At 41.0% G+C, this 23184-nt stretch overlaps 2 protein-coding genes across 3 annotated transcripts in view; one reads left to right on the forward strand and one right to left on the reverse strand.

Annotated features, from left to right (window-relative positions):
• The window catches only part of LOC121314063 (limb region 1 protein homolog), a 64012-nt gene extending 53414 nt beyond the window's left edge, over positions 1–10598 (reverse strand). The window contains exons 1-2 of one of the 2 annotated variants that reach the window (XM_041246878.1): positions 10343–10598; positions 352–424 (exon numbers count right to left, since the gene is read on the reverse strand). In XM_041246878.1, the coding sequence (XP_041102812.1) occupies positions 352–424; positions 10343–10411 (142 nt within the window). In that variant the 5' untranslated portion in view covers positions 10412–10598. The remainder of the gene's footprint in view (positions 1–351; positions 425–10342) is intronic. The other variant, XM_041246879.1, reaches the window with a different exon arrangement.
• A 1566-nt stretch (positions 10599–12164) lies between these two features.
• Positions 12165–23104, forward strand: LOC121314064 (nucleolar MIF4G domain-containing protein 1-like). The gene is made up of 11 exons (XM_041246880.1): positions 12165–13428; positions 13758–13882; positions 15637–15832; positions 16064–16387; positions 16734–16844; positions 18039–18197; positions 18697–18818; positions 18966–19098; positions 20045–20176; positions 21956–22065; positions 22752–23104. The coding sequence occupies exons 1-11, from the start codon at positions 12367–12369 to the stop codon at positions 22927–22929; spliced, it is 2652 nt and encodes an 883-aa protein (XP_041102814.1). The 5' UTR covers positions 12165–12366; the 3' UTR covers positions 22930–23104.
• The last annotated feature ends 80 nt before the right edge of the window (positions 23105–23184 follow it).

Raw genomic sequence — 23184 nt, forward strand, 5'->3', positions numbered from 1 at the left:
TGTAACGATTACCACATACTGCACAATCAGTATCGACTACAGCTAAACACTTTTGTTTGTACAGATAATACCAGCAATACAGATATTACACTGATGTTTCAATGTGTTTTGTCATTAGTTTCATGATCCCGTATATAATAGACAGTACATGAGATAAGCTTTTTCATGGTGTTTTGCAAACAGTCATCGCTGAACCAGTTATATTGCCTTTCACATGTGCAATGCTTCAAAAGACACACAGATTAATATTTTCAATAAAAGAACACAGCAGCAACTGATTTTCAGTGCCCATATCAGTGTGCGTAATATATATTCTGAAGTGTTCTTTATAAAAATACAGCCAACACTTACCAGATCTCCTCTTGTATCTGGTGATAATGAAGTATGAAACGAAGTAGAGGACTGCAAAAAGTAGGAAACAAATCTGAAAAGAAAAGAGGGGGTTCATTTTAAAAGCTGCTGATAAAACAGGGCAGATCAAAATTTTAATAAATTACACAATAAGTAAAACATTTTGGGAAGAACAAAAAAACCTCAATTAAGATTTTTACTACATTACTGAAATTTAGGAGAAATACCAGTCAGATTTTGATAGTCCACATCTCGTATAGGATGCAATTAGCCATTTTATCATTTGCCCCTACAGTACGGAACATTTCTGTGTTTAGCTCAATAATAAGTCCAATTAAATTGGATGTATGAATTTCAAAACAATTTGTTCAACAAAACAAACAAACTTTAGTTAGAGTAAAACTTCTAATCTGGTGTCTTGTAAGCAGCCACATTTTTTTTTCAGATGTCTGAAAAGGCTTGCCCTGCGATTTTGAATTTTTCATTGTTTTTTGTTAAGCATTCAGCTTTTTTGATAAGCACAAATTTTCTTTAAAGAGACTGCTTGTTGAGTGGACATTTAGACATTTTATATGCTGTTCAGCAGCTGCAGGGGTGTGCAATCTCTGAAAAAACACTTCTTGACCAAGGGAGAAAATGTTAGAGAAATCTACTTGTCCTTCTTAAAAATCTACTTGCCCCCTCCCCGTCACACAAAACACACACAAAAGTAGAATATAACTAGTAGGACCTTCGTTTTATTTAACAGTGAACACAATCAATCAATTAGTGATTACAGGGGTGGATCTAGCCTTGTAGCCTGACAGGTTCATGAAATGTGACCCCACCTCATGTCAACAAATGTATACTTTAAGGAAATGTTCCTTTCAGTGCAGTTTGGAACACATTTGCTAGTAAATTTAAGTAACACACTATGAGCACTACTATAATAAGCAATACGTGGGAGTCATTCAAATACTCCTTCTCTATAAGCTAAATCCAGCTCCTGATGTACAGGTGCTTTAGTTTGTTGCATCACACACACAAAATAACAGCCAACTATTGCCGCTGATTTGTGCGATTCTGATTCTTCTTGACGTTCTTTCAGTTTAACTGCTGAACCCCTGATTTTTAAAGGGCTTAATGGGGAGCGAGATTTTCTTCACAATGTTCTTTCATTCACAGAACAGCCTGTTCTCAGGGAAGGGCGTGGAATGACCCTATAATAAGGACCAAAATGGAGGAATATTTATATCGTAACAACAAGGCTTTAGGAAGGGTAGATCTTGTTTAACTAATTTACTAGATTTATTTCAGTTGACCACTAGAGTGGTCAAGGATAGTGTGTATGACATAATCTACTTAGATTTTCAAAAAGCACTTGACAAAGTATCACATGAAATACTATATCTAAAGATTAAATCAGTAGGAATAAATGGTAAAGTAGCAACATGGATTCCTAATTGGTTACAAGATAAAAAGCAGAGGGCTAAAATTAGAGGCCAGGCATCAAACTGGAGTAACTTAACAAGTGGGGTAAATGACTTGGACCAAGAAATAATCACTAAACTATGCAAAACTGCAGATGACAAAACTAGAATGGGTAGCCAACTCCCAATCAGCAACTTCAATAAGAGAATTAGACTAGATTCAAGCTTGGGCTGACACATGGCACACTACATTTAATGTAAATAAATACAAAGTCTTGCACATAGGGCACAAGAACATTAGAGGCAAGTACAGCATGAACAGTATCGAAATAGAGGAGGCTATATATGAAAAGGACTCAGGAGTAGTAGCGGATGAATCTCTTAAGCCAACTAGACAGTCTGGAAAAGCTATTAAATAAAGGCAGATAGAATGTTAAATTATACAACCAAGACAGTTGAATTCAAATCTAGAGAAGTTATATTAAAATTATACACCAACTGGTACAACCACACCTAGAACATTGTGTCAAGTTCTGGTCTCCACATCATAAGAAAGACATTGAAGCAATGGACAGAGTACAGACGAGAGCAACGCGGTTCATTCCAGGATTGAAGGGTATGTCATAGAATGAAAAAGAGCTGAATCTGTACAGCCTAGAAAGGAGAGCCAGGGGCGACTTAATAGATGTATTTACAATTGTCAAGGGGTTTAACAATGTAACTGCTGAGAATTACTTTTCACAGGTCACAGAGAACAGAACCAGGGGCCACAGGTGGAAGCTGAAGGGCATATTCAGAACCGAGAGGAGAAATAGCTTTTTCACAGAAAGGGTGGTGAAACATTGGAACAGGCTGCCAGACAGAGTTGTTGAAGCAGAGACTATCGGATCCTTCGAGAATAGACTAGATGCTATCATGAGCAAGACCTTTAGCTATCCACCTGGAGGAAGGGCGTTCCGTCTAGCCACGGATTCTCAGATTTTCTCATTTTCGGATTCTCATTTCCCCTTGGTTAGGATTTTTTTGTTTTTCCTGTCCAGAGTGCTAACGGACTACGCTGACACCAAAGCATGTGAGCATAGGTGGGCTGAATGGCCGTTTCTTGTTCTAGAATTTCTTAGTTCTTTACAATGAGATAAAAGGGAAACAGCACGGAATCTGGCACATTCCAGTTGGTGTCACTTGCACCAAAGAACACTAAACTTTATTCTTCTTAAATCCCCCCCCCCCCCGTCATTGATCACAATGAACTCCATTCTGTTAAAACAAGCTTCTCAAGTGGCAACAAATTGCTTACATTGAAGTCACTGTTAGTCAATTAAATTGGCTTCAAATGAAAGCAGTTGAATAATAATAATTATGTCTCAAATATCAATTCTAATTCCTTTGAAGGAATTGGAATTAGAATTGGGAAATGATTTTGAAAAGGAATTGGACATGAAAAATAGGAATTGATCACTACTCAGCCTATTATTAAGACTGATTCATAATCCCTGGTACTATGCAGTTTCCTGGTTGGAAAAAAATTTCAACTATAAAGGGAAACTACAAAGCACCAAAATAAATATAATATCAAAGTGAGCTTAATTAGCCACAGTGTACAGATGCACACAACTCTCACACAGTTTATACAGGTCTAATGGATCACATGGCATGTCCCATCACAAGCTGACTACATACTGCAAGTGAATTTCAGGGATCTGTTTGATACTCCCCAATGTATGGTACTGTAAAAAGCTCAGTGTCTTATTAAACTCGAAGTCAAAGCAGAAATGGATCAAACTGCTATGCAATGGGAGTCTTATTGCCATCCCTGTACCAGAACAGAAAATGTTTTTTCCTTGCCCTTTTTGTGTCACCAAAGCAGATTTTGTTTGTTGTACTTGCTGCAAGTGCAAAGCAATTACATTAACGCTCAGGAGATTATTGGGTCTATTCAACTGATCTAAACAGTGTTGTATAAATTTAAATCCCTAATAGGACAGACAGGTTTTTTTTTTTTTTCTTTTTTTTCTGAAATGCACTACAAGCTGTAGTATAACTGGGGCACATTGAACTTTTCTGCACTGGGTTGGCTGTCTGACAAAGTTCCAATCTGCATTGAACTAATTTACTGTAGTATGGTACCCTCTATCAACTCTGCAAAGAAAAGCTGAAAGGCAGCCAGAGAACAGTCTTAGAAATGTTCCTGAGGGGAGGTGAGGAATGATTAGTGCCTAATTTTATACAGGGTAACCTCCTACCATTCAACCGCAACTTTAACCCGCTGCAAGAAAACAGCCATGACTTTATGTAATGATGTAATCACATACGAAGACATAAGCCTGTGTGACAGAAATACAATGAGTTCTGGTTGTAAATCTCCCTCTCAACCTGTGAGTGCTAAATAGTGAAAGCAAAAGTATCTGGACGGGCTGGCCTGACAGTTCATTTCAGAGGTCGGGAAGTCGGTCAGCCTGGATGGAAGCGAGACTCTGTTGCAGGAACGTATTGACCCGGAAGGTAAACGAGGTAGCAGCTGCAAGCTATAGACGCAGCTGTAATAGTTTATCAAGGGATCATGCGGGGTAGCATAAAAGGGGCCAGAGAAACGCTAATCTTTTCCTTCACTTGGGTTGTATACGTAAACCTGGAAGGACTGCTGCAGTAGAAACTGCCGAGGAATATTCGTGAGTGTTTGTTTGTTTTGAGTGTTAGTAATTGTCTTGTTTATTGTATCACTAGATGGCTAAACACGTTCCGGAACTGTCGTTTTTAGGCCAGCACAAGCCAGAACTGCACTGCACGAACTGTCACCAAATAACTTGTTATCACCCACCACAAGCACTACTACATGCACCCGGAACTGGTGACCGTGTTTTAGTATTGTGGGTAGGATAATGTTTATTGTTTCGGACTGTAAACCCGTTTGTTTGGCGCCGCGCATTACACAGCGTTTCTCTTTTGTTGGTCACCAGACCCGGATTATAATTAAAACCCCCGTTTCCTACCGGATTACAACTGTTTGTGACTTCTTCTGCACTGCATCACCTCTACACCTGTTCACAATCACCGGCCAAATTGCCACAGCCTGACATACCCTCCTTGCAAAGGAGCCGGCTCTTTTGTACAGCGGTATCGGCACTATGCTTCATTGCGAGAGGTCCTGGGTTCACACCCGCCCTCCGCCTGTGTGTGGATTGCCTCGCCCTGTGTGAGGCGCCTGTCTGCAGGAACTGAGAATGCTACATTGGTGTCAGAAGTGGATGCAGGTACCCTGGCACGCACTGGTTGGACTGCAGCCTGGTGAGCAAGTCTGGGGTGGACTTGAGGCTGGCAGGGGAGAGTGTAGCGTGCACCGGGGAAGGCAGCAGCAGGGCTGGTAGGTGACCTAATCACATACGAAGACATAAGCCTGACATACCTTCCTTGCAAAGGAGCTGGCTCTTTTGTACGAGAGGTCCCAGGTTCACGCCTGCCCTCTGCCTGTGTGTGGATTGCCTCGCCCTGTGTGAGGCGCCTGCGTGCGGGAATCAAGATCTCTACAATATATACAGTATTGTGCAAAAGTTTTAGGCAGGTGTAAAAAAATGCTGTAAAGTAAGAATGCTTTCAAAAATAGACATGTTAATAGATTATATTTATCAATTAACAAAATTAAAAAAAGTGTGTGAACAGAAGAAAAATCTAAATCAAATCCACATTTGGTGTGACCACCCTTTGCCTTCAAAACAGCATCAATTCTTCTAGGTACACTTGCACAAAGTCAGGGATTTTGTAGGCATATAGTCAGGTGTATGATTAAACAATTATACAAAACAGGTGCTAATGATCATCAATTCAATATGTAGGTTGAAATACAACCATTAACTGAAACAGAAACAGCTGTGTAGGAGGAATAAAACTGGGTGAGGAACAGCTAAACTCAGCTAACAAGGTGAGGTTGCTGAAGACAGTTTACTGTCAAAAGTCATACACCATGGCAAGACTGAGCACAGCAACAAGACAGAAGGTAGTTAGACTGCATCAGCAAGGTCTCTCCCAGGCAGAAATTTCAAGGCAGACAGGGGTTTACAGATGTGCTGTCCAAGCTCTTTTGAAGAAGCACAAAGAAACGGGCAACGTTGAGGACCATAGACGCAGTGGTCGGCCAAGGAAATTTACTGCAGCAGATAAGACACATCATGCTTACTTCCCTTCGCAATCTGAAGATGTCCAGCAGTGCCATCAGCTCAAAATTGGCAGAAAACAGTGGGACCCTGGTACACCCATCTACTGTCCGGAGAAGTCTGGTCAGAAGTGGCCTTCGTGGAAGACTTGCGGCCAAAAAGCCATACCTCCAACGTGGAAACAAGGCCAAGCGACTCAACTATGCATGAAAACACAGGAACTGGGGTGCAGAAAAATGGTAGCAGGTCCTCGGTACTGATGAGTCAAAATTTTTTGGCTGTAGCAGAAGGCAGTTTGTTCGCCGAAGGGCTGGAGAGCGGTACACAAATGAGTGTCTGCAGGCAACAGTGAAGCATGGTGGAAGTTCCTTGCAAGTTTGGGGCTGAATTTCTGCAAATGGAGTTGGGGATTTGGTCAGAATTAATGGTCTCCTCAATGCTGAGAAGTACAGGCAGATACTTATCCATCATGCAATACCATCAGGGAGGCATCAGATTGGCCGGCAAATTTATTCTGCAGCATGACAACTACCCCAAACATACAGCGAAAGTCATTAAGAACTATCTTCAGCGTAAAGAAGAACAAGGAGTCCTGGAAGTGATGGTATGGCCCCCACAGAGCCCTGATCTCAACATCGAGTCTGTCTGGGATTACATGAAGAGAGAGAAACAACTGAGGCTGCCTAAATCCACAGAAGAACTGTGGTTAGTTCTCCAAGATGTCAAAAACTGTGTGCAAGTGTACCTAGAAGAACTGATGCTGTTTTGAAGGCAAAGGGTGGTCACACCAAATATTGATTTGATGTAGATTTTTCTTCTGTTCACTCACTTTGCATTTTGTTAATTGATAAATATAATCTATTAACATATCTATTTTTGAAAGCATTCCTACTTTACAGCATTTTTACACACCTGCCTAAAACTTTTGCACAGTACTGTATATATATATATATATATATATATATATATATATATATATATATATATATATATATATATATATATATATATATATATATATATATAATGTGTGTGTGTGTTTTCTCAAAAGAACCAAAATCCTAATGTTTTGGTGTGTTAAACATACCTTTGTCAAGGGAATACGTGTTGGAAAACAAACATTACGTACTTATAGGTTATGCATGTTTAAAAACAAAAGAGTAGATCATTAGCTATGCAGCAAATTATATCACAAATAAATTAATAGATTTAAATAGAAATGCATGTGTGTGGTTACCATGGCATAAACATAAAATAGCTAAATAAAACAGACCTTGGGCGGAAAATGAACCCCACCACGACTGTAAATATCTGTGTATTCAAAAACTGACTGTCTGCTTACTGACGGGCGACACGCGGGTAATGACAATGAAGATGTGGCCAGTGTGACACGATAAATAAATGCTGTTGATGCAAACCCACGCTTCCCCCACGTTCATTACTGCACTTGTACAGCGAGTACTCACAATGTATTCTCGGACTTGTTCATTACTGCACACGCAATGTATTCTCTGACTTGTTCATTACTGTACTCACAATCTATTCTCGGACTTGTTCATTACTGCACTCGCGATGTATTCTCGGACTTGTTCATTACTGCACTCACAATCTATTCTCGGACTTGTTCATTACTGCACTCGCGATGTATTCTCGGACTTGTTCATTACTGCACTCGCAATGTATTCTCGGACTTGTTCATTACTGCACTCGCGATGTATTCTCGGACTTGTTCATTACTGCACTCGCGATGTATTCGCGGACTTGTTCATTACTGCACTCGCGATGTATTCGCGGACTTGTTCATTACTGCACTCGCGATGTATTCTCGGACTTGTTCATTACTGCACTCGCAATGTATTCTCGGACTTGTTCATTACTGCACTCGCAATGTATTCTCGGACTTGTTCATTACTGCACTCGCAATGTATTCTCGGACTTGTTCATTACTGCACTCGCAATGTATTCTCGGACTTGTTCATTACTGCACTCGCAATGTATTCTCGGACTTGTTCATTACTGCACTCGCAATGTATTCTCGGACTTGTTCATTACTGCACTCGCAGTGTATTCTCGGACTTGTTCATTACTGTACTCGCGGTGTATTCTCGGACTTGTTCATTACTGTACTCGCAATGTATTCTCGGACTTGTTCATTACTGTACTCGCAATGTATTCTCGGACTTGTTCATTACTGTACTCGCAATGTATTCTCCGACTTGTTCATTACTGCACTCGCAGTGTATTCTCTGACTTGTTCATTACTGTACTCACAATGTATTCTCGGACTTGTTCATTACTGTACTCGCAATGTATTCTCGGACTTGTTCATTACTGCACTCGCAATGTATTCTCGGACTTGTTCATTACTGCACTCGCAGTGTATTCTCGGACTTGTTCATTACTGCACTCGCGATGTATTCTCGGACTTGTTCATTACTGTACTCGCAATGTATTCTCGGACTTGTTCATTACTGTACTCGCAATGTATTCTCGGACTTGTTCATTACTGTACTCGCAATGTATTCTCGGACTTGTTCATTACTGTACACGCAATGTATTCTCGGACTTGTTCATTACTGTACTCGCAATGTATTCTCCGACTTGTTCATTACTGTACTCGCAATGTATTCTCGGACTTGTTCATTACTGTACTCACAATGTATTCTCTGACTTGTTCATTACTGCACTCGCAGTGTATTCTCAGACTTGTTCATTACTGTACTCGCAATGTATTCTCCGACTTGTTCATTACTGCACTCGCAATGTATTCTCGGACTTGTTCATTACTGTACTCACAATGTATTCTCGGACTTGTTCATTACTGTACTCGCAATGTATTCTCCGACTTGTTCATTTCTGTACTCGCAATGTATTCTCGGACTTGTTCATTACTGTACTCACAATGTATTCTCTGACTTGTTCATTACTGCACTCGCAGTGTATTCTCTGACTTGTTCGTTACTGTACTCACAATGTATTCTCGGACTTGTTCATTACTGTACTCGCAATGTATTCTCGGACTTGTTCATTACTGCACTCGCAATGTATTCTCGGACTTGTTCATTACTGCACTCGCGATGTATTCTCGGACTTGTTCATTACTGTACTCGCAATGTATTCTCGGACTTGTTCATTACTGCACTCGCAATGTATTCTCGGACTTGTTCATTACTGCACTCGCGATGTATTCTCGGACTTGTTCATTACTGCACTCGCAGTGTATTCTCGGACTTGTTCATTACTGTACTCACAATGTATTCTCGGACTTGTTCATTACTGTACTCGCGATGTATTCTCTGACTTGTTCATTACTGTACTCGCAATGTATTCTCCGACTTGTTCATTACTGTACTCGCAATGTATTCTTGGACTTGTTCATTACTGTACACGCAATGTATTCTCGGACTTGTTCATTACTGTACTCACAATGTATTCTCGGACTTGTTCATTACTGTACTCGCGATGTATTCTCTGACTTGTTCATTACTGTACTCGCACTCCGACTTGTTCATTACTGCACTCGCAATGTATTCTCGGACTTGTTCATTACTGTACTCGCAATGTATTCTCGGACTTGTTCATTACTGTACTCACAATGTATTCTCGGACTTGTTCATTACTGTACTCGCGATGTATTCTCTGACTTGTTCATTACTGTACTCGCAATGTATTCTCCGACTTGTTCATTACTGTACTCGCAATGTATTCTCGGACTTGTTCATTACTGTACTCACAATGTATTCTCGGACTTGTTCATTACTGCACTCGCAGTGTATTCTCTGACTTGTTCATTACTGTACTCACAATGTATTCTCGGACTTGTTCATTACTGTACTCGCAATGTATTCTCGGACTTGTTCATTACTGTACTCGCAATGTATTCTCGGACTTGTTCATTACTGCACTCGCAGTGTATTCTCGGACTTGTTCATTACTGTACTCACAGTGTATTCTCTGACTTGTTCATTACTGTACTCACAGTGTATTCTCAGACTTGTTCATTACTGCACTCGCAGTGTATTCTCGGACTTGTTCATTACTGTACTCACAATGTATTCTCGGACTTGTTCATTACTGTACTCACAGTGTATTCTCGGACTTGTTCATTACTGTACTCACAGTGTATTCTCTGACTTGTTCATTACTGTACTCACAGTGTATTCTCAGACTTGTTCATTACTGCACTCGCAGTGTATTCTCGGACTTGTTCATTACTGTACTCACAGTGTATTCTCGGACTTGTTCATTACTGTACTCACAGTGTATTCTCGGACTTGTTCATTACTGCACTCGCAGTGTATTCTCGGACTTGTTCATTACTGTACTCGCAATGTATTCTCGGACTTGTTCATTACTGTACTCGCAATGTATTCTCGGACTTGTTCATTACTGTACTCACAATGTATTCTCGGACTTGTTCATTACTGTACTCACAATGTATTCTCGGACTTGGCTGTGGAAATTCTGCTCCCTGACGGTGATGGTCACATCGTCTTCTTCCATTCTTCATATTGCAATGAAGTATAAATTACTTACTTACGCTGCATAGCAACTCGAATACAAAATTCTCTTTCGCAAAACAGCCCCACTCCCTCAAAATAAACAACAGAAACACAGAGGGTGCGCTCACGACGCGCAGACATTTGTCATTCAGCGCAGACTTTGTGCGGAAACCGTTCAAGTTCTCCGTCTGCTTGACCTCAACAGGATATGACATCAGACGTCACCCAGATCTTCCGAAGCGTCAGCGCTGGAGCAGCCACGGCTTCAAAACAGCAGAGGAGCGCTGGGTGACAGAGAAGGGCATCGACAGCTACATAAGAGTGTCACCCAGCCTGCTGCTGCCACCTAGCCAGCGGGTGTGAATAACACTGATCGCCTTCCAGTCGAGTCATTGTTTCGTGTTCAGGAATGACACACACCGCTACAAACACTGCCTATACAAATGCCATTGATATTACAGTTCTGCAATGATCATTGCAAACGACTGAAAGGTGTTTTGTATTAACTTGCTATTACAAATAATAAAAAGCTACATACATGTTTAAATTATCAGTTTCATAATAAAACATTGTATGTGGATGTTTTCATCTACCCTTGTTTGGTCTGCCAGCATAAACATATGCACAAGGAAAGTTAGTACAGCAGAAAATTATGAAACAGACAATTTCAGTGAAGTTTAACGCTTGTGATTTTAGATATATATATATATATATATATATATATATATATATATATATATATATATATATATATATATATATATATGACTATTGTTGAACACAACATCAAGTGTATATGTGTCTTTTACTAAAGATGACTGAATGAATGCAATGAGGTTCCCATGTATCTTTGTCTTACTGCATACAATGAGCAGAACTGGCTGATATGCAATTCTAACAGCACCCCATTTCACGCTCAATCTGCTCTCTGCAGAACCGCACCACAACTGCCCGCGCTCCGTCTGCACAGACCGTGACGTCAGCCGCAGACTGGCTGCAGCCGGCGAACGAGTACCGTGAACGCAGCCAGAGCCTCACAGCGCCTTATCTACTCACAACAGCGCTGCCTTTCCAGACAAGTCATCATCGTGAGACTTCAGACTCTACCTGACGGCAAAAACATAGTCCTAAACCGTTCCGCTCATTAGCCCAGGATATGAGCAGCTATTCAGACATGGTGCGTGTGGCATAGAACAAAGCACACGTCAGTCTTGCAAAAAATATCGATTATGTAAAAAAATAATAATGAGTAAAAATCCATCGTTGAAATGATGAAGGCTACTGATTTTGATTATTATGTTCATATGTCATACTTAATGCGATGGGTATAGATTAATGAACATTAGTTACTTATTGGTATGGGTTGTATTGTATTTATTTTTGAATAAATCAGAGATTTACAGGGAGTGAATTGAAAATTACAAACCCAGCAGCGACCGTGTACACATTGGCACACCTTGTTGTCTCGCACGGCTTTGCTATAGAGTGGTGTGCCCGGCAGGTGTAATGGCTTACCTGGATGTACCAAGGGTTTCTGATAAAGGTGCGTTTACTGAAGGGTGAACTCTGACAGAATGCACACTACTTAGCCACTCCCGGGAACCGTGTTTTAGCATAAAACCGAAAATGAACATCGTAGTACAACCGCCAACCATGAATACACTATACACCTTGTAAATATATAAAATAATGAACCAATAAAACAGCGGAAGAACGGGTCGTGTGAGGGATCCTATCAGCACGAAGGACTGGCGGAAGTAGGCGTGCTGAGCAGCTGTTCCGGTAAAGGTTTCCACGATGGCGGCTCCCATGAGAAGCATGGTTTTATGCCCAGTTAAAGTACAATAAGCTTTGTGTTTACAGTGACAGTCGCTCTGCGAAGGGCTGTCTGGGTGTGCTTGCAGTCGGAATACTATATTTGAGTTTGTTTTACGTCGCACTTGCCTGAAGATTAAGATGAAGAAGAAGCATCACGGCAAGCGCAGAGTAATAAAAAGAGATTTCAGCAAACTGCAAAAGTGTAAGTTATCCGTTGAGCAGTTTTTAAAAAAGGAAGACAAATCCACGGAGACCGCGGGAGGTGAGGATGGTTGCCATGGGAGCATGCTGTTCGGTGTTAAGAGGAAAAGTAGGAAGGAATTAAGGAAAGAAAAAAGAAAAAACAAGAAGGCTAAAATGAAAGATTATTATGAGGGGAAGCTTTTAAAAGCAAGCCCCGGCGTTACTGTCACAATTGTACAAAATAACGAAAAGCCAACGAAACCGAATGCGAGTGCAAAAGGAAGGGACAAGACTGCAAAACAAGACGCCGAGTCTTCTGAGCAGCAAGAAAACACTGCTGATCCAAAACACAACAACAAAGAAAAAGCACAGCATGCAAAGGGGGGAAACAAGCAAACTCTAAATTCACAGCAAGGATCAAAGAGAATAAGCAGCAGTACCGCCGGCGATTCGAGGCAGGGCTCGGTGAAAATACCTAGCAGCAGCAGCACTGCACAGCAAGCAGCGTTCAAGAAAACAAGCAAGCAGCAGCAAGTGAGGAAACGGGCGCTGCTGGAAGCCAATGTCGAAGAAGAGAAAGAAATCAAAAGGCTAGAGAAATACCTGGGGATGAACAAACGTAAGAATAAAACCACCCTGCCCCAATCTTTCACTGCCGATGGACTGGATTATATTTTGGGCATTCTTGAACCCGGAGCCTCCGCGTCGGGCTTGTACGAGAGCGAAGAGGAAGACATGGACGTGACCAAGGAGAGGCTGGAACAGCTCGGCGGGAGTGAATCTGAGCTGTCTGAAGATTCTCAACAGGAGGGATCGTCAGACGAGGATGAACAAGACAGCGGGAAATATGTTGAAGAGATGGAGGCCACTGAGGAGGAGGAGGAGGAGGAGGAGGAGGAGGAGGAGGAGAGTGATGAAGAACTGGACCAGGGTGATGGAAATGAGGAGGATACAGTTATTGAGGGAGGAGAGGCAGAGAATACAGTAGAGGAGCATGGAGGCAGTACAAACGAAAAGGTATGGCTGTGTGCGCTGATTCTGGAGTGAGTCAATGCATTCCAAGTGGCTCTCAAAAGTGTTCACCCCTCCTTGGAATTTTGAAAAGTCCAAAGGGGGGTGAATACTTTTGAGAGCCACTGTGTCTTCTCCCATGCTGTAAGTGTGTGTGGGGTGGGAGGCGTCTGAAGTGCAAGCACCCTCAAGTTGGAACAGCTAAAGAGGATTGACTAGTTGCTCCACCTAGTGGTAGCAACACACATTTTGATCCCTAATAGGCAGTGTACAGTGCAGCACTTGCACAAACTGAGGTGTAACATATTAGTTGTGCTCCTGTGTGTTCTGTGAAGGGCTCGGGAGAAGGCAGCGCTAAATACATCCCACCTCACCAGCGGGAGTATGCAGAGACTGACGATGCCAAGAGGAGACAGGAGCTGGAGAGACTGGAAAGGAATGTGAAAGGACTCCTAAACAGGTAATGCTCGCGGGTTTCTAGTGTTTACTTGTCCAGTTGTGGTGAAATGTGACTAGGGCTGTAACGAAGGGTACCTTTGACCTTGGATGGTTCGGAACATGTTACCGAAGGAAGGTTCGAACCTTTGGTGGTACTAAGTTGCATAATTTACTGGTAACATCACTGTAGTTCTTTATATTTGATTGAAAATCCTATTTTACAATATAAGTGGAATAAAACATTAACATGTAGTTTAAAAAAATGTTATATAGAACAGTGATCATGTTTTTATCATTTATATAAAAATGCACGTTGTTTATGTACATGTAATTGATGCTGCTTGCTCTATATACAGTAAGCTTGCATTGCAGCAGCAGCTTATTTCAACCAATGAAAATAACTGCAACGGACTTGGGCAAAACAAGGCTTTATTTAAGTCACTGTTGCAAGCAGGTTATCAGTTACATTTTACTACTACTACTACTACTAATATTAATATGAACTAGTGCTTGCCAAGTGATCCCAGAGATTAGTTGTGCCTCTGATTCATCAACAGTCGCTTGCACAGTTTGCATTCAACTTTTTTTTTTTTTTTTTTGTCTGGGCATTTAACAAAAAAAAATCCCAAACAGCAGTGAGGTTTTGAGACATTTCTTTCTACAGCTTACGCTATACAACGCTTTGCTGTCGAGATAGCCAATGAAGATATTCTACCATACCATTGTAACTAGGATGTCCCCAGTTCAGTCCCCAGTTCACTCACTGAGTGACCCTGAGCAAGTCACTTAATCTCCTTGTGCTCCAAGACTTTGTTGCAGTGACTCTGCAGCTGATGCGTTGTTCACACACCCTAGTCTCTGTAAATCGCCTTGGATAAAGGTGTCTGCTGAATTAACAAATAATAATAGCACTTCTCTTACAAGGCATAATGTACCCTGCTCCATACATGGCAGTGGCACTGTGTGGAGTTGCTACGTATAATGATTTGGGCTTGGATTTGAACACAGCTTTTGTTGAAGTAATTTGTATTATACAAATCAAAAGATCAAATGTTGCATGCAAGTGACATTTACAGTGTGATCTAATTATAGTATTCGCACCTTGTCAAACGGTTTCTGTTAACAGAGAAAAAAATAATCCTACCTTTGAATTCCTGGCTAGCGATAATCTTCAACTCTTTGAGACCAGCCCTAAACATGACCATCATCCTCTGCACATGTTTTTGCTAATAATCTGGATGGCCTGTCTATAGTACGAGACAGTGATTTCATGAGAAGTTTTTGTTTGTAGCATTACACACCTGTACCACTGGAGACACAACAGCTTCACAAGCTGCTTCTCTGTTCTGTCTTTTACAGCATCACACATTTTAATTTCAATGTGATGTATGTAATGCGACAAAACCAAAAAAATCCTGAAATTAATGGCTCACTCTAGATATTAGTATTTAAGCTATTGCCAACCTTCATGTCTGCTTTTACAGCATGGTTGCATCAACAATAAATATATTCAGAAATCTGGGTTTTAGGTTTTCCATATTTAGCATTGCCTCAATCCACACTCGCACAAATAACTGACTCAACGTGAAATTCTGTACAGATCTCTGTGTAAAGCGTGACGCACAGTACAGTAGCTGCGCTTGCGAATAGCGGAATGTGGTCTGTACAGTAAACTTCTTCTGAACTTACTCAGCTGGACTAAGAATGCTTTATTCTTCTAACCACAGGCAGTGGAAACGCAGTTTGAAGTATTTTATTTTGTTCATCTGTCTGCAGGCTAACGGAGCACAACATGGCATCTATAAGCAGCCAGTTGGAGGAGCTGTATATGAGCCGCAGTCGAAAGGACATGAATGACACTGTGACAGACATCCTGCTGGCGGGCTGTGTCACTCCTGCCCTAATGCCAGACCGCTTGCTGCTGGAGCACGTCCTGTTGGTCAGCATTCTCCATCACACAGTGGGGCTGGAGGTAATGACATCTGGTCTTCAGGAGAAGATACTGCTGTCTGAACAATTTCCTGTTTAGTCAGTCTGTTCACATGATCCCAGATTCTGTAAGAATGAAACCATGTACTGTACATTTTAAAACAAAATGCAAGGATGTGACCGCTCAAATGAAAAGACCGTCCTCTGTCTGTGTGGTATGTCTGTTTCTTTTGTATTCTTTATCCATTCTGACTGTGCCTCTTGTATTTTACAGGTTGGTGCCCACTTTCTGGAAAAGGTGGTTCATAAGTTTGAAGAACATTACCAGGTTGGCGGTGAAGGTAAAGAGTGTGACAACCTCATTGCCATAATCGCACACCTGTACAACTTCCACGTGGTGCACTCTCTGCTCATCTTTGATATTCTGAAGAAGCTCACAAAGGCTTTTACAGAGAAGGACATCGAGCTAATCCTGTTTTTACTGAAAAACGTTGGATTTTTGTTAAGAAAAGATGATGCAGTGGCATTGAAGGAGCTGATCTCTGAAGTGCAAAGCAAGGCCATCGCTATGGGAACAAAGCTCCAGGATCAGACAAGGGTACGAGCACACCTGTGAATGAAATCTGCATGCAGGATTCCGCGTGTTCATTGAAAGGAGGGGTCAAGGGGGTTGGAAAGTAATGTGGGGCTGCATGCTTGTAAAATGCAAGAAACAGACATACCTGAAATAAAAAAGAAAACATATACCATCCTACTGAAATGTACAGCTTTTAGTCAGACACAGTATATAGTTGTCTTGCATATACTTAAATGTACAGTGTATATATGATGTTAGTAAATCTTTTTTAATTGTTATTCATTGGACAGTATGTTAATGGGTAGCATTTAGTTGTATCTTATTTTATTAAATCATTCTTGCAGTGTTAACTTTGAATTCCTTACAGATGCGGTTCATGTTGGAGACCATGCTTGCACTCAAGAACAACGACATGAGAAAAATCCCAGGCTACGATCCGGAGCCTGTGGATAGACTGAGGAAACTACAGCGGACACTGGTAACCACGCTCAGTCAATACTCCTCCCCCCCCCCCCACCCATTTTAATTTACACCTAGAAACGGAATGCTCCATAGGCAGCATATTTCATCATTTTGCAGATTAGCAACAACCTGTTTCAGATTTGTAAAGCACCAGTCCTGTCCACCATCTGAATGCACTGTGCAAGAGAGGGGGTACTGTATTCTCTTCCCCCCCCCCCCCCCCCCCCTGGTAAAAGCACAGCATTGTGGTGTGCAGGGTGAGAAATACTGTCAGGGGTGTGCAGGTTCATGTCCTGGCTGTGCGTTCCATTGGCTCTGGCACTCCTGTGGGTTAGGGATGCAAAACAGCAAGTAATGTTGCTCCTCATGGTGCTACAGTGCACCCTACCGGCCAGGCGCCCAGTAAGCTCAGGTGGACACCTGCAGGGCTGGCCTTTGTCCTCCAGAGGCCGGTAGCTCGCGGACGTCCTCTCTCGAATTCCTGGGTGTAGAAGAGGATTCTGGCTTGCTTGTGGGATCAGAGGACACCCACTGAACCTTCAGTTCTCAGGAGGTGCTGTGGGGAATTGCTGCGGTGATGTGACATAATTGCACACTAAATTGAGGAGAAAAATATAGGTTTATATGATTGGGCACTCAATATAAAAAAAAAAAAAAAAAAAAAAAAAAACCTAGTAACACTAACTGCTAAAACAGTCCCCAGACAGGAAACTTAGATAAATAAAGTTAGCTATTGTACTAATAAAAGAAAGGCTAGGCTAAATAAAGCGCCATCTCATGTTGGAACTTTGTTTGTTTTACAGTAGCATTATTTTAAAGCGTTAAAAAAACAACTTTGCAATACACTGAAAAAATAAATCAGCATCCAGTCATTTGTTGGGATGAACAGATTTAAAGAATGACACCAACAGGGCGCATTGCACCACAGCAGTTCCCAGCAGATAGATCACATTTGTTTTGGATCCTTGGACTGATGTCCTTGAAGGATTTTGTTAAAGTTTTGAGAAGCAAGATTCAAGTAAAACAGCTTGTACTCCGTAAGAGGGCTCTTGTTCAAGCCTTTTACTCCCCAGTGGGATCTCTGACATCCAATCTGAATCATTTTGCCTAACAATTAATCCAGGTTCTTGTGGCTGCCATCGAGTAGGCTTGAAACTTCACGAGGGTTCAATGTAAAGTGAAAAGAGCTGATGGTGTGCTTGTTCTTCAGATCCACAGCAGTGCCAGTGGCAGCGATGTCTGTCTGCGGGTCTCTCTGGAGAACCTGCTGGCTGCAGACCAGGTAGGGCGCTGGTGGATTGTCGGGTCCTCGTGGAGCGGAGCACCAATGATTGGCAGCACCACACAACAGAAGCAGCCTGCAGGCCAGGTAAGTGTTTCGCTGGTAATGAATCTGTCTTCTATTCCAGCGTGCTTCTCGGTATAGGGGAAATTTCCGTCTTTCAGTGAGTGTGGCGACAGGATAGTTGTGTGTACCCTGGTGCAAGCCAGAACTGCTGTTTTTGTTGGGCTGTGTAGATTGTTAAGATGACTGAAATTTGTTGTAGTTTTGTTTCCACGTGTGGAAGTCGCCTTAATCGTTATCACAGCGATACCATACACAGCCTTTGCTAGATAAGGTTGATAGATTAAGTGGTAGCTGTATCAGCCCAGAGATGATAGACAAAGAGAAGGAGATGTGATCCCTTTTATTGGATTAACTAAACAATAATTACTCACAAGCTTTCAAGTCCTCAGAGGTCTCTTCAGGTAACATGGCAGATACAGTGGTTCCTTTGCAGATTGTTGTAATTCAACATATTCAAACAGATTCAAAGTTTGATGCCTGTACTCAGTAGATTTCTAAAAATCTTCCTCTTCTTTTGAAGGTAAGCTCTAAGATTTTGGAGCTTGCTCGTAAACAGAGAATGAATACTGATATAAGAAGGAACATTTTCTGTGTCCTGATGACCAGCGAGGATTTCATTGATGCCTTTGAGAAACTGATCAGGTATGCCTTGCAAGAAGAAACCAGGAGTTCCCAAAGCAAACTCCTCCCTGTGAGCTCTATTACCTCCTGAGAGGCAGGACTGGGTTATTGGATCATTTTTCATGGCTGAATTTGAACCTTTCTTTTTCTTTGTCTTTATTTTTGCAGGCTTGGTCTGAAGGACCAGCAAGAAAGAGATATTGTGCATGTGCTCACGGACTGCTGTCTGCAAGAGAAGGGCTTTAACCCGTTCTATGCTGTCTTGGGAGAAAGATTTTGTGAATATGACAGGCGTTTTCAGGTAGTCCTATATATCCCTGCAATGGCACATGTAACGTATGCAAATATATAGATACAAGTGAACATTCAGTCATAAGAAACCCGTCATGCAAAACTAGTAGTCTTTTATGATATATTTTGCCAAAAAATGTAACAAAATAATATTGGAGACAGGTACAGCATTATATAAAAGAATACAGAATCACTCATCAAACAAAGTAAATGAACCAATAGTTAAACACTTTACAAAGAAGGTACATAACATGAATGACCTAACCTGAAGCTAACGTACTTCCCTTCAGTTACTTTGCCACTATATATTTAGAGCTTCTAGTTTTCAGGTTTTATTTTTGATCACATGATGTACCTTTTAAACATAGTTTGAGCTGATTCGCTTTCTTAATCAAACACTAATTAATTACTGAAGGAAGTTGTTTCATTTTACCTTCATATCTTGATTGAGTTAACAAACGACATGCATAGATTTCACCCGATTTTGTTTGAACCTGCATTTCGTTCTGGCTCTAATCGCAGAATTCAGCTTATTAATTTCCACTGCGTTAGTTTCTAGTAGCGCGTCGCTAATTTAAACAATCTGGTGTTCAGTTAAGGCTTAACAGCTGTTAATTAAAGTTTAAAGGGAGGGAGAGAGATGGAAAATAAAACCGAAAACTAGAAGCCATATATATATAAATATGAAAATTCTTTACAGTACAATATCTGGCCCCCAGGTGGTGCTGTGTGCTAGCTGCAGTCCTTAAATGACATGTAGTCGATCTAAACGGGTCAATATCAATAATCAAAATAGGGCCATTTGAATAAGAAAGTTCTGAAAATCAAACAGTGTTTGTGTATTTATATATATATATATATATATATATATATATATATATATATATATATACACACAAATATTGTTTCTCACGTAAGCTGACTCTACTCATTTTAAGTATTTCTTTAATTATTAGATGACTTTTCAATTCAGCATGTGGGACAAATTCCGTGATCTGGCAAACCTGTCCAGCACCTCCTTCAGCAACCTGGTTCATCTCCTAGTGCATCTACTCAAGAAGAAGTCTCTTTCACTCTCTGTCTTGAAGGTCTGTCATCTACTATCAGCTTCTAAATGGGCTGGCATTTTCAAATGTACACTGAAATACATGCAGTGAGTTCAGACGGCAGACTTGATTTCACGGTCTTTGTATAGATATAGATCTGCTAAGAATTTACCTCAACCTTATTAATTGGTGTTGGGGGAATGAATATAGGAGGCTGTGTGGTCCAGTGGTTAAAGAAAGGGGCTTGTAACCAGGAGGTCCCCAGTTCAAATCCCCGCTCACTCACGGACTCACTGTGTCACCCTGTTGAAGTCACTTAACCTCCTGTTGTAAGTGACTCTGCAGCTGATGCATATTTCACGCACCCTGTCCTTGGATAAAGGCGTCTGCTAAATAAACAAATAATAATAATGTCCTGTAAGAACAGTTTTAGGTCTCCTATGCAAAACTGTACAGTAGAACCATCATATCTGATCCTGTAAGATACAATACTCTCTACAGCTTTTTCCCCAGGCCTTTTAAGCCGGACGAGCCATCTGTTTTGCATATGCTACTGTGCCTTTTACGATAAGGATTGATTGTGCTGCTAGCAAACTAGATCACTTGTCCGTGTTGCTGGGTGAAAAGACGATCTTGGAACCACAGGACTGCTGTGTTACACCTTGACACTACATTTAACCAATCAGAGCGAAAGGGGTGGGTTTCCCAGACTCTCAAAATGCTTAAAACAGAACAGGAAAATGACTGCTAAAAAAATAACCGATTTTATTTTCAAAGCAAAAATAGTGTCAATGAATGTGGACCGAAACAGAGGATGAAAAAGAAAATGTAGAAAATGAGCTAGAGCAACACGATATAGTAAACAAGGAGCAGCGTGTAGAAAACGAATTGGAAGAACCGAAAGAGGAGCCGGTGCGTAAAAAAAGAAACATCGTGATAGTGGGTATGATGCGACGAGGGGAAAAAATGGAAATGGCTTTTTTACAGCAAGGCATTGGGTGATGTGATGTGCAAGCTCTGCCAGAAACACAAAAAAGATTGCAAAGGATCAGGGAGTGAATGGAGCAGTGTAGCATGGGTATGAATTAGGGTGGATTGTTATTAATTCCATTTCTTATTGTTCAAATTCTCTCTATTCTTTATATATTTATGGTAAGGCCATTTTATTTTTCTGTTACAAGAGCACCTGGCTGTAATGCTGTGCCACCCAGCTGTACAGAATTCCTGGGAGAACACAGCTCTATTAACTGATGGGCCTCTGACATGTGTTATTTACACATGCTGCTACCAGTTGTATGCTACAGTTGGAAACTGATCAATGCACATTTTATTAAGAGTCTAAAACAGTAAAACTGCTCTTAGCATGACAGAATGGATTCAGTTACATTTTTAAAAAGCCAGGCACTTAAAGATGGTGTGTTTGGGATTGCAGTTTCCCTTTTTAAATGCAGTCACTTCACATAAAACAAAGTGCCCAGTTGAACCATGTTCAATGAAAGAAAGTGAGGGATTGATAATAATGACTGCCCCATTACAAAGCTGAAACGAGACCTTTTCACAGCATCACCAGCCTCCAACGCCTGGGATCTGCTCTGGAGTTCCTGGGTGTGAAAGAGGTAGCTGGCTTGGTCGTGGGATAGGAGCTGTGTAGGGACCTATTGGATAGTTAAAATTTCGGAGAACATTTTTAGAAACAAAAAAGAATAAGACTTAATTTGGAATTGCATTTCAGTAAGGCTAATTTAACATTGTTCTATTTAAATAAATAAATACATCTTATTTTAGCATGTGTTTTTGTTATTTTTTTTAAATTTAAACCAGGTTATCGAGTTCAGTGAACTGGATAAGCCTAAAGTCCGGTTCCTGCGCCAACTGCTGAGAAAACTTCTGTGTGAAACAGAACCAGAGGAGCTGAAAGACATTTTTGGGAGGTAATTGGCATCTTTTTACACCTAAGTGTAACATGTGACTGTATCTCTCCTACTGTAGCAGTTGGTTAACCCTTTTAAATTAAAATGAAACACTTTTGTATGTTGTTTATAAAGCAAACAGACTGATGTGATTGCATTCAGTTTATAAACTGTATCTGGATCCTGGTATCTTAACTTTTTTCCCCGTCAAAACTGATGTAGTTGCAGCTGATGTAGTTGTAGCTGATGAGTTCCTGCCTGTTTTCAAAAGAGAAACCAGTCTTTTAAAAGGGTGCCCTGAGAAACTGGAGCTTTCTTTAATGGCGCACTCAGCCATGAGCAGTGCAGGAATGGTGGCTGATCGTTTTCTGAATCTTCTGTCCTAGTGATCCTACCATACCTGTAGAAATTGTAATAGAAACACTGCCTGTAGTAGTTTTTACTTCTCATTTTAAAGGCAAGTAACAGCTGCATTCTTGGCAGGACATTCCTTCTACATCCTGGTAAACCCTCTATTTCACAGTTCCAACGATTCCTTCTACTTCCTTGTAAAGAATGCATTTCACAGTTCCACGGATGGGTTTGATTAATCATTGTTGTAATCACTAATTTTAGTTTGTGTGGGGAGGAAAGGGGTTAAGAGTACAAAGGGGGTGTTATTATTGATTTCCCCAAGAACTGAAAAGCACGTTTTCCACTCTGTGCAGGATTTCAGGAATTCCAAAGCTCGGAATGCTGAGGGAAGGATTGAAGCTTTTCATCACTCACTTTTTACTGAAGAATGCTTTGAGCCTGGGAACAGCTGAGCAAGCAAGCCTGCTGAAAGAGAGGGCTGGTGTGGCAGAGCTGGGCATGCAAGTGAAGGATGCAAAGCTGAAACTGTAAGGAGGAGGAGTCTTAAACACACCAAGAATGTGTGGGCAACATTCAGGAAAATACTAAGCAACAATCTTGCTTTCATTGGTAAAGTAAGGCACTGCCTATTTTAAGTGGTACATCTGGCCCAGCCACTAGGTGGTGTACTGTACATGTATTTACAGTAAAGTCATTTATATAAAAACAATGTTTTGGTTTTTATTCCCTTGTCTTTCATGTTCTTTTTGATTCATTAAAAAATGTGGTTACTGCTGTAATGCTCAA

This window comes from Polyodon spathula, chromosome 4 (genome assembly GCF_017654505.1).
Source record: "Polyodon spathula isolate WHYD16114869_AA chromosome 4, ASM1765450v1, whole genome shotgun sequence".
Taxonomy (NCBI): domain Eukaryota; kingdom Metazoa; phylum Chordata; class Actinopteri; order Acipenseriformes; family Polyodontidae; genus Polyodon; species Polyodon spathula.